At 47.7% G+C, this 17,748-nt stretch overlaps 1 protein-coding gene across 1 annotated transcript in view; it reads left to right on the top strand.

Moving 5' to 3' along the window:
* The window catches only part of LOC139255875 (protein CC2D2B-like), a 558,271-nt gene that overhangs the window by 28,027 nt on the left and 512,496 nt on the right, over window positions 1-17,748 (top strand). Inside the window, exon 3 of the mRNA XM_070874046.1 lies at window positions 5,106-5,193. Within this exon, the coding sequence (XP_070730147.1) occupies window positions 5,106-5,193 (88 nt within the window). The remainder of the gene's footprint in view (window positions 1-5,105; window positions 5,194-17,748) is intronic.

Below are 17,748 nucleotides of genomic sequence, written 5' to 3'. Positions count from 1 at the left end.
TGCAGAGCTTATATGAATACTGCCTTGCTGGAAGACATTTATAAAGTTGTTAAAGTGTGCAGGGAGTGTTGCTGGACGTTGGGAAGGCATTGGCTGCTACTGAAAGACCTCTGACTACCACTTGATCCCAATCATGGGGGTACTGCTTGCAGTCCCTCTCGTGCTGCAGCATAATTGACATGAAGCAGAGGCAGCAAAGACAAGCTGCTCGCAGAGGGTGCAAGGCTCTCGGCAGGAGACCTTAAGGCGGAGATACAGATTTTTGAATGATAAGGGAATAAAGGGTTATGGGGAGCGGGCAGGGAAGTGGAGCTGAGTCCATGATCAGATCATCTTCGATCTTATTAAATGGCAGAGCAGGCTCGAGGGGCCAAATAGAAACATAGAAAATAGGTGCAGGAGTAGGCCATTCGGCCCTTCGAGCCTGCACCGTCATTCAATGAATTCATGGCTGAACATGCAACTTTAGTACCCCATTCCTGCTTTCTCGCAATACCCCTTGATCCCCCTAGTAGTAAGGACTACATCTAACTCCTTTTTGAATATATTTAGTGAATTGGCCTCAAAAACTTTCTGTGGTAGAGAATTCCACAGGTTCACCACTCTGGGTGAAGAAGTTTCTCCTCATCTCGGTCCTAAATGGCTTAACCCTTATCCTTAGACTGTGACCCCTGGTTCTGGACTTCCCCAACATTGGGAACATTCTTCCTGCATCTAACCTGTCTAAACCCGTCAGAATTTTAAACGTTTCTATGAGATCCCCTCTCATGGCCTACTCCTGCTCCTATTTATTATGTTAGCAGAAAGCTTTGTGCCACATGTTAGCACCACAAAAGGGTGCTAAAATGCCGTTCAGAGCTCCAGCGTAATCTGATGCCGGTTCCAGTGTTGCACGCCGTATCGATCTTGCTGGTAGTGCTGCCGCTAAACTTGATCACCAGGGACCTCGCAATCATGCGATCTCTCAACTGGAACTTAGCGGCTGCAGAAAACAACAACAGATTGAGGCGATGTGCAGAAGCAAGAAGCTGGCTCCAGGTCTGCTATTTAAAAGGATCATCACCAATCACTCACACCTGATAGGGTTTTGAAGTTTGAGTGGCTGTGTGCTACTTCCTGCTACTACAAGTTCTTTTTTTTGGTCATTTCTAGATTCTTTGGTATCGGGAATGTTCTGGCAAGTACAAAACTCCATAATTATTTCTGAAATGCTTCAACCCACAACACGTGCTAATGGTCATTGAAGCTATACTGGCAGTTGACCTCGCCCTCCAGGATCTATGGCGGATGGAGCGGAGGCAGTGAGAAAGACGGGGACATGTGCGCAGAGGGAGAAGGAGGGCCGTTAGGGCTCTTAACAGGAGGCCTTGCCCTCCTAAAGTATTCTGACATCACTTCTCCTACCTTTAATTAATTGAGGAACACTGTATTAGGCGGCTCCGCTTCACCAAGGAGGTGGTCACAGAACTCTACTGCCTCCTGCAACCAGACCTCCAGCCTCAGTCCAGGGTGACCACGGCTCTCCCGTTGGCAGTCAAGGTCACTGTGGCCCTTAATTTTTTCGCCAGTGGATTCTTCTAGTCTGCAGCATGCGACATATCTAACATCTCTCAGTTTGCTATCCATCGCTGCATCTGGGAGGTTACTGAGGCTCTACGGCAGGAGAAGGGACTACATTGGCTTCTCGATCGCCAGCAAGAAGCAGGACAAGTTTGTATATGGCTTTGCCACGATAGCAGGCTTCCCGATGATGCAGTGTGCCATCGACTGCACCCATGTGGCTTTGTGGGCATTGCATAACAATCCTGAGATCTTCCGTAACTGCAAAGGCTACCACTCACTAATGTGCAGTTGGTGTGTGACACAACGAATCCTCAATGTCACTGCCCACTATCCTGGCAGCAGCCACAATGCCTTCATCCTGCACCAGACCATTGTGCCAGCACGTCAAACTCGAGGGTGGCTGCTCGGAGACTAGGGCTATCCACTCTCCACCTGGCTCATCACTCCCCTCTGCAACCCCAACACTTGTGCCCAGCACTCATATAATGAGAGTCATGCTGCCACCTGGAACATCATCGACCAGATCATTGGCCTACTGAAGCAAGAGTTCCGCTGCCTCGACCGCTTCGGGGGAGCCTTCCAATACTCGCTAGAGCAGGTGCCCAGTTCGTGGTGGGCTGCTGCATGATCCACAACCTGGCCATCATGACGGCGTAGCCTTGCCAGCAGGGATTGCAGGACCACTTCAGGAGGACGAGGGAAAGGAACAGGAGGAAGGGCGGCAGCAACGAGATAATCGGCCTTCCGGACTGGCTGTCCGTGACCTGCTCCTCAGACTCTGATTCACATGAATGAATCCCCCAGATCCGCATAGCTCAACACATCCCCATCATGCCATAGCACAGCGGCCTCCTGAGTGCAAAGCTGAAATGAGAGCGACCACAAAATATTCCAAACACAATTAATACATTTATCTATAAACATATCACATGAATTCTAATAACTAATGACCCTTGTGCCTGCCGTAATTGGATAGCTATCATTGTGTGCAAGGTGTGAGATGTGGGTGTGAGTGTTGCTAGATGGAGATTGTTGGTGGGTGAGCCCTGGGGGATGGTGAAGTGTGTGAAGCTTATGGCAGCATTTATTGAAACCTTCACTCATCCCGACCACCCGTGTGTGGTAATTAAACTTCTTCCTGCACTGGGTGTGGGTCCTGGGGCTGCCCATGACGTGGTGTACCACCTCCCTCCACGTAGTCCGTCAGACTAGTGGCGAGGGTCTCCTGCCAGTTGCCGGGTACAGTACTGCCCGCCTTCTCTCCACCGCTAAAACCAATTCATCCAAAGCTTCATCGGAAAACTTCTGGACTCTTTCCTTGGGGCGACGATCTATCAACAGGATTTGTAAATAATTGCTGCTTTTCCTTGGCCTTCTGGTTGTTGAGGCAGCTGCACACCCAACAATGCTGAGAATGAGGTGCTGCAGCATCAATAAACCTCTCCTTTAAGTAGTGAAAAAAGCCCGTGGCAGTCATTATTTGCGTTTAGACTGCCCCTGATATTGGTCTAGCTTTTCTGTGTTACGCCAATGAGCTTGAGTTTTTACACAAGAATCGTGTAAATAATTTTAATGAGGAGTGAGGACAATTTTTAGACAATGCATCCTAGATGATTTTTAGGTGACACTACTTAACTATTTCTTGGCTATAATGAATTTCCGCTTGGGAGGAGCTCCCCAGTACTCACCGGAGCGGGTGTCCCAATTCATGGTCTGCTGCATCCTCCACAACTTGGCCATTATGAGAACGCAGCCCTTGCCACCACGGGTTCTGTGACCACCTCAGGAGGAAGGGGAAGCGGAAGGGAGGAGGCAGCCTGCAAATCCCCGTTCCAGATGGGCTGTCCGTGAGCGCATCATCAGACTCTAGTTTCTCCGTAACTCAACACTTCCTCCACCTTACCATTCCTCTGTCACGGAACATCACCTCGTCCTCTTGGCCACAATGCTGAAATGAAAGCCACCATAAAACAAGCATTCCAAACATAATTTATAAATGGTTAGTTCCAATCATATATTACAAAGTCAACTAATCACCCTTGTGCATTACTTTAGTGTCTGTCTTTCGTGTGCCTTTGCCTATTCTAATGCTCCTACGAAGTGCTACCCCAGTGATTGCAGCTTGGCTGGTGGAAGGCTGCCATGGGGACACTACAGATGGCCTTGCAGGCTGATGTCGAGCAGCTCTGGGTGTGGGAAGTTGTTCTTGCTGTGTATATTTTTCATTCATATACTGTATATAAAATAAACTAGTTGATGGTTTGAAACTTTGCAAGGTATTTTGTATGCTTTTCAGTCTGCCTATTTATAAAGAGAGAATGCATATTACAGTAAAGGATTTTCTGTGATCCTTATGTCATACCATCATTTAACTAGATATTGGGCAAGAAAAGGTGCATTCCCATCATGGGGGATTCAGTGTCCATTTTCAGGAGTGACTAGTGATGCTGAACCCGAGAGAATATTTTGCACAAAAAATGAAAAAGTTGGGTGTGATAACAGATGCATAAACATGCAATTAGAGTCCATGTGAAGTTATTAGTGGAGTTATTGCATGTCAGGCTGTGATCGAAGAATCATTTCCAAGTGAAGGTTAGGGGTGTTTTGGGCACTGCTCCACCTCCTGGGCACTGATGCTAAGCAATTTAATTACTTTTAACATGGAGTGGGAGAGGTCACTAAGGGATTAACATGCTTTGTACATTGCATTCTTACAAGATGTACATGATGACTCCTTTTACCATTGCTACACTGGTAAGGCCATGAATTTTGTTTCAGTATTGAGCTGTGATGCAGGATGTAGTTATATTTGCACTCACTGTCATGGTAACTGCTGCTGTGTCGCTCTTTTGAGTTCCATGTTTTTCTGATTGAAAAAGTGCAACCCACCATTACTTAACTTTGTGGAGAAATACCACCAGTATTTCCTTGCTAACTTGGGGGTTGAGGGTGGAGGTGGGAGTGCTCCTTGTGCTCCTGCAGATTTGTTGTTATTGGATTTGAACAGTTTAACTTAATGCTACAATGACTTTTGCTGTGCTGGCTTCTTTATCTGCTGCAGCTCTTTAAATCCTACACGAGAATGCAATTTCCTGTCCCCCATGTGGCAAGCTTCCAGTTAGAGCTGATACTACTGGGAGCTTGACGGAATTTAGGATAAACCTGGAACCTGCAGTAGAGAGAATCCATTTCACTTTTGACTTGAATTTCTGCCTTGGTGGAAAATTAAGTTTTTTGGAGGTTGAATTTTTGTGTACATGAGTGTTTGGACTTTGTGTATGGGGCTTGCATTTCTGCATAACTATAACTGGCACACTCACTGGTTTTGGGACATGTATATTTGGCCCTGAGGTCTAAATGTTTGAACATTTCTGGCATATGGTACAATGGTCCTGTGATAAAAATCCTGTGTACTCTCTGGTTTACTGTGACAATGCCACAGGACTTTCAATAGTTAATGTTTAAATTTCATACTAATGCAATTTAACAATTTATAGAAAAAAATTAATGTTTTACGCTAATCATTTGCTTTTACTCTTGAGGAGGAAGGTTCCAGCTGAAACATCAGCACCTGAAGATTCTCAAAGTGATAGTGATGAAACACCTCTTTCGCCAATGCATGCATTATGGGTAGGTGACACATATTTCTATTAACTATTCATCCATATGTTTATAATAAAGTCTTGCATATAGCCAAAACTCTCATATATTTCTTTTTTATGATTGACGACAAGACTGGCCATTCAGCGAACATGCCAGGATTTAATATTTGTAAATGTCCATTGATGGAGAAGACCAACAACTGAGTAACAACACTGTATTAGTATCTTTTTTTTTTTAACTTTCAAGGTCCTTCAAATATGATAGAATGTATGTCCATTTGTAGAATTAGAAGAGTAGACTGAAAGCACAATTGAAATGATAGGTTTTTTAAGACTGAGGGAGGGAAGTAGCAAGATGAAGAGGCTAGTTCCTAGTTGGCTGGAAGCTCTGCCACAAAATGACGAAGGTTGGGGTAGAGGAGGATGAATAGGACGTGAGACGTGGAGCACCATGGTGCAGGCTGGTAGAGATTGCAGGGCTATAGACGTATTTGTAAATAAATACAAGAATTTTGAATTTGGTACATTGGAGACCAGCAAGTCAGTAGATCTCAGCAAGCTAGTGGGTGATTGGTGAGTGTCCAAACCATGGAGCATCTTGTAAACCATTGTTCACTAAGTTTCTTCCCTGGTGAATAGCTTCTATTAACTCTGTATCGCCAGACAAACTTGGATGTCGATATTTAATGTTGCTTTGCAGGAAAGAAGAATTGGTGAATAGCACTTGGTATGGTACAGGGACTTGGTCCTGGAGTTTCCTCTGTGTTTGCATCCAGAGCATTGTTCCCTTTAAACTGTGCGGCCACGTACCTGTAGCTGGCTTAACGACTTTTCAAGGAAAAAAACGACGCATGCGCTGTATTTTGAATGGGACGTGCAGCCCCTTAAAGGGGCCGTGTACCCCCCAAAAACTAACAGGAACATTGGCCTAGAGAGACATGCAATCTGGATGCAAATAAATTATGTGGCTTAAAAGATCGTGGAATTTTGGGCGTAAGTGAGTTATGCGCAAAAATACAATACACCCAAGTATCCTTGGGGCTAGATTTTACACTTTTGTGCAGATTGCTCAAAAATGGGCAGTATTTCCGGCGTGGGCGGTAAAAATGGGTTTACAGATCGCCGGCTTGTCACTCATTTTCAAAGCCCCTCGTCTCCATTTTAAAAATTAGGCGTTACCACAAGCGATATGAAATGGGCGTTAGCCTTAAATCTCTCTGACCTTTTGCCATAAAGTGTCGCCGTCCTTAGCAATGGCATGGCAATACTCATTTCCCGTGATTCAGAAGGTCAGGGGTCATCATTACATGCGCAGAAGAGGAGACAGAGAGAGAGGGAGCAGAGAGGGAGTGAAAGCGTGTGTGGGTGTGGTGTGTGCTTGTTTGGCTGTTGTGGAAGGCACGAGGGGGATACACCAGCAGCAAAAAGCCTACTAAGCACCAAGAACATAGTTGAAACCGAGTATTTGTCCAACAATAATATATAACATGGAAGGGTTGGAGGAGGCCCTGCAGCTGTTAGCCAGGAACACTGGTGGCAGAGGCCTCCCAGTGGTCCCAGAACGCGGCACAGCACCCCAAGGTGCCACACCCCCATTGCCAATGACACATGAGAGCCAGGAGCAACATCTTGCATCTGGCTCTGAGCAAGTTCCCACCCTGGGACCGTCCTCTCCCGTATCCGTCCAAGCAGCGTTCGAAGTCATTCCCCCCTCAATGAAGCAGCGCCTGAGGAGCTCCTCGGCCAGGCGGCTTGGAGTCAGCAGAGGAAGGGGTAGAGGTGGGGATGAGAAGCTGGGGGGAGGGGAGGGTTGGTTTTTACAGAAATACTTCTGATTTCAGACAAATGGTCGGTTTAAATGTTTTTTTATTTAACATAACCTTGTTGTGCATTGGCTCAGATAGCTGCACCGTTACACACTGGTGATTCCTTAACATCAAAAAGGGTATAATTACACTTAACTTCAATCAACTTAAACTTTAACTGTCACCAAGGTGATGCACACCATTGATGTCTGACCTGCACATACAGCAGTGTGTCAGCTTTGTAAATACCACCAACGTTCTTTCAGATAAAGCGCTCATTTATGAGCTTCTGACGCGTTATGGTGCAACCACGGGCCCTTTCCTGTGGTCTACAGGAGCTGGCGGCATGGCTTCAGCTTCAGCATCAGCCTGATTGTGTGGCCCGAGGTCAGTGTCCACCTCCTCATCCTCCTCTTCCTCTCTCTCTCCTGAGGTGGACCGTCACACCCTTCTGGCAATTCTTGTCCCCTCCTGATAGCCAAGTTGTGCAGCATGGAGCATACCACCACGAATTGAGCTACCTGCTCAAGGTGGTATTGGAGCTTGCCTCCTGAGTGGTCCAGGCACCTAAATCGCTGCTTAAGCACTCCAATGGTTTTCTCCACGATATTGCGAGTGGCTCTGTGGCTCTCGTATCGCTTCTCGGCTTCGGTGTGGGTGTCACGGAGGGGGGTCATCAGACATGTGGCGAGACCGTATCCTTTGTCACCAAGTATCCAGCATTGACCTTGTGGCTGATTGTTAAACAAGTCAGATACAGTGCTCTCACGCAGGATGTGAGCATCATGGATGCTGCCCAGAAATTTAGCATTCACTGCCATAATAATTTGCTGGTGGTCGACAACAAGTCTATGGAGCGTATTCCTCCGTTCTGGATGCCCCCAAAAGTTTGTCAACATTCTTCGCCTGCTTCACAATGACATGCAGGCCGTGATCCTTACCAACGGATCCATTGCAGACCCAACCGACGTCCGGACCGGGGTCAAACAGGGCCATGTTATCGCTCCAACCCTCTTCCCAATCTTCCTTGCCGCCTTGCTCCACCTCACAATCAGCAAGCTCCCTGCTGGAGTGGAATTAAACTACATAACAGTGGGAAGCTGTTTAACCTATGCCGCCTCCAGGCCAGGTCCAAGATCACCCCAATCTCTCTCATTGAGCTGCAGTATGCGGACGATGCCTGCGTCTGTGCACATTCAGAGGCTGAACTCCAGGATATAGTCAGTGTATTCAATGAGGCATATGAAAGCATGGGCCTTACGCTTAACATTCGTAACACAAAGATCCTTCACCAGCCTGTCATCGCCGCACAGCACTGCCCTCCAATCATCAAGAGCACGGCGCGGCCCTGGACAACGTGGACCATTTCCCATATCTCGGGAGCCTCTTATCAACAAAGGCAGACATTGATGCGGAGATTCAGCATTGCCTCCAGTGCGCCAGCACAGCCTTCGGCCGCCTGCGGAAAAGAGTGTGTGAAGATCAGGTACTCAAATCTACCACCAAACTCATGGTCTACAGGGCTGGAGTAATAGCCGCCCTCCCGTATGGGTCTGAGGCATGGTTGATGTACAGAAGGCACCTCAATTCACTGGAGATATATCACCAACGATGTCTCCGCAAGATCCTGAAAATCCTCTGGGAGGACAGGTGCACCAATATCAGTGTCCTCGACCAGGCTAACATCCCCAGTATTGAAGCACTGACCACATTCGATCAGCTTCGCTGGGCAGGCCACATAGTACGCATGCCAGATATGAGACTCCCTAAGCAAATGACTTATGCGGAACTCCTTCATGGTAAACGAGCCAAAGGAGGACAGTGGAAATGTTATAAGGACACCCTCAAAGCCTCCCTGGTAAAGTGCGACATCGCCACTGACACCTGGGAGACAGTCCATCCGGGAGGGCGTTGATCTCTTCGAGTCTCGACTCAAGGAGCATGAAGAGGCCAGGCGCAGGCAGCGGAAGGAGCGCACGGCAAACCAGCCCTACCGACCCCTTCCCCCGACGAATGTCTGTCCCACCTGTAACAGGGTCTGTGGCTCTCGTATCGGATTGTTCGGCCATCAAAGAACTCACTTTGGGAGTGGAAGCAAGTCCTCCTCAATTCCGAGGGACTGCCTATGATGATGATGATGAGATGTGTGCAAGGTGCCGAAAGTAAGGATGGGCGACCTCCTGGGCGTTAGTTTTGGCAAATGTGATCTTTACGACAAAAAACAGTGGCCGGGTGGTATTATTAAAACTCAGCGTTAATTACATGCCGAAAGTAACGCTGGCCGATATTATGGGCGTTAGGATCGCCCGTTCTGATGAATCCGCCCAAAGAAAGTGGGTGTGCGGTATTATTTTTTCTCGACGTTACGCACATGCGGAAACTATCGCTCGCCAATAAGTGACTGAGAAATGGGCATCGGTTTCCATTTTGTGGCTAAGTGGGCGATATCTGGGCGTTACACGTCATTTCAGCGTTAAAATGGACGTTAAGTGGGCGTTATGCATGCAAAAATAATGGAAAATCTAGCCCTTGGTCTTTTATGTCTGTTCATCAAACCCTGCTGCCGAACTAATCTCTGCTCACAAAAATTAAGAAGTCTCAGAAAAAGATGAAGCACCCCATTTGCAAGTACCTGACTAGAGAGTATATTGGCCTTGACTGATATTCCAGGAGATGCCTCAGAAGCTCATTGTGCACCATTTGTGCTTCAAAAAGAGGAGGGGTTGGGAAGTATCTAATCACAATGCGTTATGAGGTGTAGGGCAGACTTGATGGACCAGCTATGTCTTTTCCTGCCAGGCAATTTCATATGTTCGTATGATGCCATCGGCAAGTCTGAGACTGCCTCCAAAATGACAATGTCCCTGCCACATCCTGTAGTTAATGGCAATGTAGGTGACCACGGCTCTCAACTTTTATGGGTCTGGCTCCTTCCAGGCATCTAAGGGTAACTTGTGGTAGATCAGTCAAGGGACAATGAGGGACAACATTAGACCGATGTCTGACACTTTGTTCTGTAGAGCTGGAGAGTTCACCAAATTTGGTCCAAGGCGTAGGGCACTAAGCTTCTATGGAATTGCTGGCTTCCCAAAGTGCTCAGAACGATTGACGGAATGCATGTGGTACTGAAGATTCCAGCTGGAGGAGGCAGAGCAACAGAAAGAGTCATTATCTGATGAGGAAGACTTGGATGAAGGTGCGTACGAAGCAGAAGAAGGAGGACCAGCGCAACTCCTTGCACCCAGGGATCAGTTGATGGCAGAACGCATCTGGTGGTCTGCTCGTACACCTTCGCTGAAATGTTACTCATAGATACTCTGCATTAACAGTTCTTGTTATTTCCTTAGGCCCCAAATTTCCCCAGCCACTTAGAGCGGCGTAGTTAGATGTAGTGCGCCGACTTCATGGGGGGAAAAAAGCTGTAAAAATTTACCCCTCGATTTACGCTTCCTCGACGTCCGGATCCATCGGCGTAGCGCTGCAGAGCCTGGGTGGTGCGGAGCTTCGGCCGCGCTTGCTCAGCGCGGCTGACAGGGCAGTAAAGCTTGGGCCCAGAGTTTTATGGAGTGCTGGCAGGGGGACGCATGACCGTTTGAACGTGTGCGCATGCGCAATGGGCGGTCCAGCTTGCGTGAATGCAAAGTGCAACGGGAAACTTGGCAATCGGCTAATTAAAGGGAGAGTGTCCTCAGAATCATTGGTAATGGAGCATATATAAAGGTGAGCTTTGAATATTGATTTTTGTGTGGCTGTGGGAGTGGAAAGGAGTGCTGGATAGGTGGAAATGTGATTTTTGAACATTACCTGTGTGTGAGTCCAGTAGATGAATGGCGCAAGAGCGTGCAAGACGAACCAAGAATTTCCTCCATGAGAAAGTGGAGAAATTAGTGACTGTGATTGAGGAGAAATGGCTGGCGCTGGATATCAGCAAGAGTGGTCCGTCAAAAGTTTCACCCAAGGAAATGAGAAAAAGATGGAACCTCGTTGCAGAAGAATACTCCGCTGGGGTCAGTGCAAGAAGAAATGGCAGGATGTTGGTCAAGTAGTGAGTGTGTGTAATATCTTCTTTAAATTAAATTGCAATGGAAAATGTAACCATCTGTGTATGTGTCCCACCCATCAGAAATGCACCATGGCTGAAAATTAATATTTTCATCTTTGCAGAAGAAATTGGCCCACAACAAAAAGAAGAGAACTAAAACAGGAGGAGATCTGCACCAACTGTCACCCCTGGAACAGAGGGTTGCTGCCTTGCTGAGTTGCATCGGCAGAAAAAGTATCAGCTTTGCACAAGCTGGACCCACACGTGAGGGTGAGTCATTAAAATGCACTGTCACCCTTCAAATCAACCTGCTGATTGGCCTGCTATGCATCAGACTACTCATGCCCCCTCCTGTGCTGCTAACCATTTGACTGTTCTTTTGTATTTTGCAGAAGAAGAAGGTACTCCTCAAGATCCTGAAGATTCACCAGAGGATCCAGATGCATGCGCTCCAGACCAAGGCGGGTAGGGGGAGGAGAGGTCCATGGAAATGTGTGCTCGGGAGAATGCTGACCGCGATATGGATCAGGACATAGCATATGGCATCACACTGCCAGAACCCTCCATGAGCTCCTTGGCAACATTCCATGGGGTCACACCTTCTGAGGTTGCGGGTCCCAATGGCGGTCGGGAAATGCATCTTGGGACACCCAATCCCCCAACGTCCCAGCCTGCGCCTCGCACTGGAGGGGTGCCACTAGGCAGACCCACGGCGAGGGGAAGGAGAAGCTGACCAGTCTCTCCTGAAATGCAGCCCTCAGCAGAGGTTAATCAGGTTGTTTCATTGGGTGAGGAGACCAATGCGCTCATAAGATCACTCGTGGCAGCTGTCAGTGGGGTGCGTGATGAGGTCACGACACTGTCTGATGAAATCTCTGCACTAAGACAGTAAGTGATGGCGGGCATTTCAGACGGTGTGCAAACAATGGCAGATGCCATGAGGGAGCTGGCTTCTGCAATAAGGGCACAAAGGCCGGAGACTCAAATGCCACTCCCATTTAAATCCACGCACCAGTCACCGGTCAGTCCCAAGCCAGGCTCCCAAACCCGCCCCCCACCACCATCACTGACCCTATGAGGAAGTGCACTTTCCCCGAAATGTGGGTGAGAGATGGATGCAGCCTTTCTTTGCTGCTGTTGTTGTCGTTGAAGTGCACTGTAAAATTTCCAATAAAAGATATTTTGTATCAAAACTGAATCGTGCTCCATTAGGACCACGCAACATTTAGGGCCAACTGTAAAAAGTAAAAATCCCTCACCTCTAAAGTCATACGTGCCTGCCGCCCCTAGCTCTGGTGGGAGGGCTAGCCAGTGTGTTCTGCAGTCGGCAAGGTTGGACTGCTCTATTTTCAGTAGCTGATTTATCTTTCATTTATTTTTGATGATGTTGTGCAGCTTTTGTGCTGAAGATGTTGTAATGTTGTGCTGATGTTGTGAAGGTCTTTAGTGCTTTAGAATCCTCTAACTTACCTCCTGCCCCCCCGCCCCCCCCACACCCCATCCTACCCCCGCCCCCCTATCTCTGGCGACTTGAGCAGATTTCTTAAATGTAGGTAAGGTTTTTCTGTGCCTACAAAAGTGGCCACATATAGGGCCAAAGTTTCGGGCCGCGCCTAAAATGGCGCAGCCTGGACCTGGACGCCCATTTTTCGCGCCAGAAAGTGCGCCTAAAAAAAACATACCTATTCTCCGGCTCTCTGCAGGTCCTCTGGAGCTGGGCGCAGCGCAGCACGAGCTGTTGGAGGCGGAGCCAGGTCCCTGCGCTGAAAACAGTGCCGGGACCTCTGCACATGCACACAGCCCCTAGTCCTGGCCGAATGGTCTCACTGGGGCTGCGTGAATAAGGCTCCTCCCACCCGACCGGACCCGACCCAACCCCTGCTCCCCCCCCCCCCCGGCGACCTGACCCCCGCTCCCCCCCCCCACCCCCCCGGACCTCCGTGACTCTCTCTTCTCCCACCCCCCCCGGACCTCCGCAAACCCCACAAGACCCGACGTCACCGACCTGTAAATCCAGCCCGAGGTCTTGGGCCCGGCCGTTCAGCCTCCTTCTCTCCTTCCCTCCCTCCTCTCTCCTTCCTCCCCTACTTCCCTCCTCTCTCCTTCCCCCTCCTCTCTCCTTTCCCCCCTCCCTCCCTCCTCTCTCCTTCCCCCCCTCCCTCCCTCCTCTCTCCTTCCCCCCCTCCCTCCCTCCTCTCTCCTTCCCTCCCTCCCTCCCTCCCTGCCTCCTCTCTCCTTCCCTCCCTCCTTCCTCCCCTCCCTCCCTTCTTCCTCCCCTCCCTCCCTCCCTCCTCTCTCCTTCCCTCTCTCACTCCTCTCTCCTTCCCTCCCTCCTCTCTCCTTTTCTCCCTCCTCTCGCCTTCCCTCCCTCCCTCCCTCCTTTCTCCTTCCCTCCCTCCCTCCTCTCTCCTTCCCTCCCTCCCTCCTCTCTCCTTCCCTCCCTCCCTCCTCTCTCCTTCCCTCCCTCCCTCCTCTCTCCTTCCCTCCCTCCTCTCTCCTTCCCTCCCTCCCTCATCTCTCTTTCCCTCCCTCCCTCCCTCCTCTCTCCTTCCCTCCCTCCTCTCTCCTTCCTTCCCTCCCTCCTCTCACCTTCCCTCCCTCCCTGCTCTCTCCTTCCCTCCCTCCCTCCTCTCTCCTTCCCTCCCTCCCTCCTCTCTCCTTCCCTCCCTCCCTCCTCTCTCCTTCCCTCCCTCCCTCCTCTCCCCTTCTCCCCATCTCTCCCCCCCTTCTCCCCCTCCTTCCCTCCCTCCCTCTTCTCCCCCTCTCCTCCCCTTCTCCTCGCCCCTCCTCTCCTCCTCCTCGCCCCCCACCCCTCCTCTACCCCTGTGAGAGACAGACCATAAAGACACTGACAGAGACACACTGGGGGGACCGTCCCAGCACGCTGTTGAAGGGCTCCCGGTGCTGCAGTCGGTAAGTAGAAAATGTTTTATTTATTGATTTTTTAAAAAACTTTTTTTTATTTTTTATTAATTTTTTTTGATTGATTTATTGGTTGATTTATTGAAGTATTTATCATTATTATTGATGATGGCTCTTTATTTGTAAAACTGAAGTGTTTAATGTTTGTAAACATCCCTTTAACCGCGCCCCCCCACGCCCCATTCCCTTCGCCTAATTTGTAACCTACGCCTGATTTTCTAAAGTGTAGACAAGGTTTTTTCGAACGTACAAAAATCTTCACTTACTCCATTCTAAGTTAGTTTGGAGTAAGTTTTCACTGCCTAAACTTTGAAAACAGGCGTAAGTGACCGGACACGCCCCCTTTTGAAAAAAAAATTCAATTCCAAAGTGAAACTGTTCTAACTGACTAGAACTGGAGCAAACTAAATGCCGAGAATTCAAAATTTCTAAGATACTCCATTCTAAACCAGTTGCTCCAAAAAAACAGGAGCAACTCAGGCCGAAACTTGGCCCCATAGTGGCCTAACTTAGTTTGGAGTAACTTTCAACTGGCCAAATTTGTTTCTATAGCTAGAAGAGGCGGGTGTGGCTTGTCACGCCCCCTTTTGGAGAGAACAAACTAAACTAGAAAAAAACCTAACTAACTGACTTACATTGGAGCAAGTTAAATGGGGAAATTTGCGATTTTTAAGTTACTCCAAAAAAAGCTACTTCCAAAAAAACGGGGCAACTCTTGGGGAAATTTGGGTCCTTAATCTTGCATTAAAGAACATGGAAACAATTCAGCTAACTTTTATATGAATGACAATAGAGCAGGGTAGCACTGGGGGAAATGAAAACCAGAGCATGACAGGAAGGGACAGAATGTATAAACATAAAAGTGAATCAGAAAATGGAGTCAAAGCAGGAAACAATGGTTAAAAAAAAACAAATTTAAAAACTCTTTATCTGAATGCACGCAGCATTCGTAACAAAATAGATGAGTTGACGGCACAAATAAATATAAATGGGTATGACCTGATAGCTATTACAGAAACATGGTTGCAAGGTGACCAAGGCTGAGAACTAAATATTCAGGGTATTTGACAATTCGGAAGGACAGACAGAAAGGGAAAGGAGGTGGGGTAGCTCTGTTAATAAAGGATGAGATCAGTGAGTTAGTGAGAAATGATAGTAGCTCAGAAGATCAAGATGTTGAATCACTTTGGATGAAGATAAGCAATAATAAGGAGAAAAAGTCACTGGCGGACATAGTCTATAGGTCGCCTAACATTAGCTACACTGTAGGACAGAGTATAAATCAAGAAATAATGGAGGCTTGTAAAAAAGGAATGGCAATAATCATGGGCGATTTTAACCTTCATATTGATTGGACAACGCAAATTGGCAGGGTAGCCTTGAAGAAGTGTTCATAGAATGTATCCGGGATAGTTTCTTTGAACAGTACGTTGCGGAACCAACCAGGGAGCAGGCTATCTTAGATCTGGTACTGTGTAATGAGACACGATTAATAAACGATCTAGTAAAGGATCCTCTAGGAATGAGTGACCATAACATGGTTGAATTTCAAATTCAGTTGGAGGGTGAGTAAGTTGGATCTCAAACCAATGTTCTAAGCTTAAATAAAGGAGACTACAAAGGTATGAAGGTAGAGTTGGCTAAAGTGGACTGGGAAAATAGATTAATGTATGGGACAGTTGATGAGCAGTTGCAAGCATTTGAGGAGATATTTCATAACTCGCAACAAAAATATATCCCAATGAGAAGGAAAGACTAAGAGAAGGGATAACCATCCGTGGCTAACTAAGGAAATCAAGGGAGGGTATCAAATTGAAAACAAGAGCATATAATGTGACCAAGACCAGTGGGAGGCCAGAGGATTGGGAAACTTTTAAAAGCCAGCAAAGAACAACTTTAAAAAAAATGATAGAGAGGGAAGATAGATTAAGAGTAAACTAGCAGGAAATATAAAAACAGATAGTAAGAGTTTTTACATGTACATAAAAAGGAAAAGAGTGGCTAAAGTAAATGTTTGTCCCCTAGAGGATGAGACTGGGGAATTAGTAATGGAGAACAGGGAAATGTAGAGACGTTGAACAAATATTTTTTATCGGTCTTCACGGTAGAAGACATTAAAACCTTCCAATAGTGGATAATCAAGGGGCTACAGAGAGGGAGGAACTTAATATAATCACTATCACTAATGAAGTAGTACTCGGTAAAAAAAATGGGATTAAAGGCAGACATGTCCCCTGGACCTGATGGCTTACATCCTAGGGTCTTAAAAGAGGTGGCTGCAGAGATAGTGGATGCATTGGTTGGAATCTACCAAAATTCCCTGGATTCTGGGACGGTCCCAGCAGATTGGAAAACCGCAAATGTAATGCCCCTATTTTAAAAAAGGAGACAGACAAAAAGCAGGAAACTATAGACCAGTTAGTCTAACATCTGTCATTGGGAAAATGCTCGAGTCCATTATTAAGGAAGCAGTAGCGGGACATTTGGAAAATCATAATTCAATCAAGCAGAGTCAGCATAGTTTTATGAAAGGGAAATCATGTTTGACACATTTGCTGGAATTCTTTGAGGATGTAACGAGCAGGGTGGATAAGGGGGAACCAATGGATGTGGCGTATTTGGATTTCCAGAAGGCATTCAATAAGGTGCCACATAAAAGGTTACTGCACAAGATAAAAGTATATTAGCATGGATAAAGGGTTGGTTAACTAACAGAAAACAGAGTTCGGATAAATGGGTCATTTTCCGGTTGGCAAACAGTGACTAGTGGGGTGCCGCAGGGAATCGGTGCTGGGGCCTCAACTATTTACAATCTATATCAATGACTTGTATGAAGGGACCGAGTTTAGTGTAGCCAAGTTTGCTCATGATACAAGATGGGTGGTATGGTGTTCCTAACACATGAGACTGCACACAGGGAGGTTAAAGCAACAGTGACCTCAGTCTTTATTAAGACACTCCAGAATGAGGAACAGGCCTTAGATGCTGGGATCCCTTGGAACTTCAGGGCATGCGCTCCCTGGTGGCGGAACATGGGAGTGCATGCTTTACAGATACACAACATCACTCCCCGCAAAGTCAAAGTGAAAGCTATTTGCAAGGTGAGGCAGTCAGAAGCCTTTCTTTCCCTGGTGGACCGCCTCGGTACAAATGTCTGTTCTGGTGTGTTGGCTGTTCCCTCGCAGGGCTGGCGTGTTGTTGGCCCTGCAGAGCTGCTAGGTGAACCTGGCTTTGCTGGGCTGTTGGGCATGATGGGTTCAATTTCCTGGTCCGGGATGGTGTCGTTGATCCTTTGGGGGTGTGTTGTGGGCTCGAAAAAGGTGGTGTCTGCTGTTGGTTGTTCAGGGCAGTCTGTGAACTGCAACCTCGTTTGGTCCAGGTGCTTTCTGCAAATTTGTCCATTGTCTAGTTTGACTACAAACACCCTACTCCCTTCTTTAGCTATCACCGTGCCCGCGACCCACTTGGGACCATGTCCATAATTTAGCACATGCACAGGGTCATTCAGATCAATTTCCCGTGACACAGCAGCGCGATCATCGTTTACATTTTGTTGCTGCTGCCTGCTCTCTACTTGATCATGCAGGTTGGGGTGAACCAGCGAGAGTCTGGTTTTAAGTGTCCTTTTCATGAGTAGCTCAGCCGGGGGCACCCCTGTGAGCGAGTGGGGTCTCGTGCGGTAGCTGAGCAGTACTCGGGACATGCGGGTTTGGAATGAGCCTTCTGTGACTCGTTTAAGGCTCTGTTTGATGGTTTGTACTGCCCGCTCTGCCTGCCCATTGGAGGTTGGTTTAAACGGGGCCGAGGTGACATG

This window comes from Pristiophorus japonicus, chromosome 3 (genome assembly GCF_044704955.1).
Source record: "Pristiophorus japonicus isolate sPriJap1 chromosome 3, sPriJap1.hap1, whole genome shotgun sequence".
Classification (NCBI taxonomy): domain Eukaryota; kingdom Metazoa; phylum Chordata; class Chondrichthyes; family Pristiophoridae; genus Pristiophorus; species Pristiophorus japonicus.
Note: the sequence above shows the minus strand (reverse complement) of the source record. Positions and strands in the feature narration are given on the sequence as shown.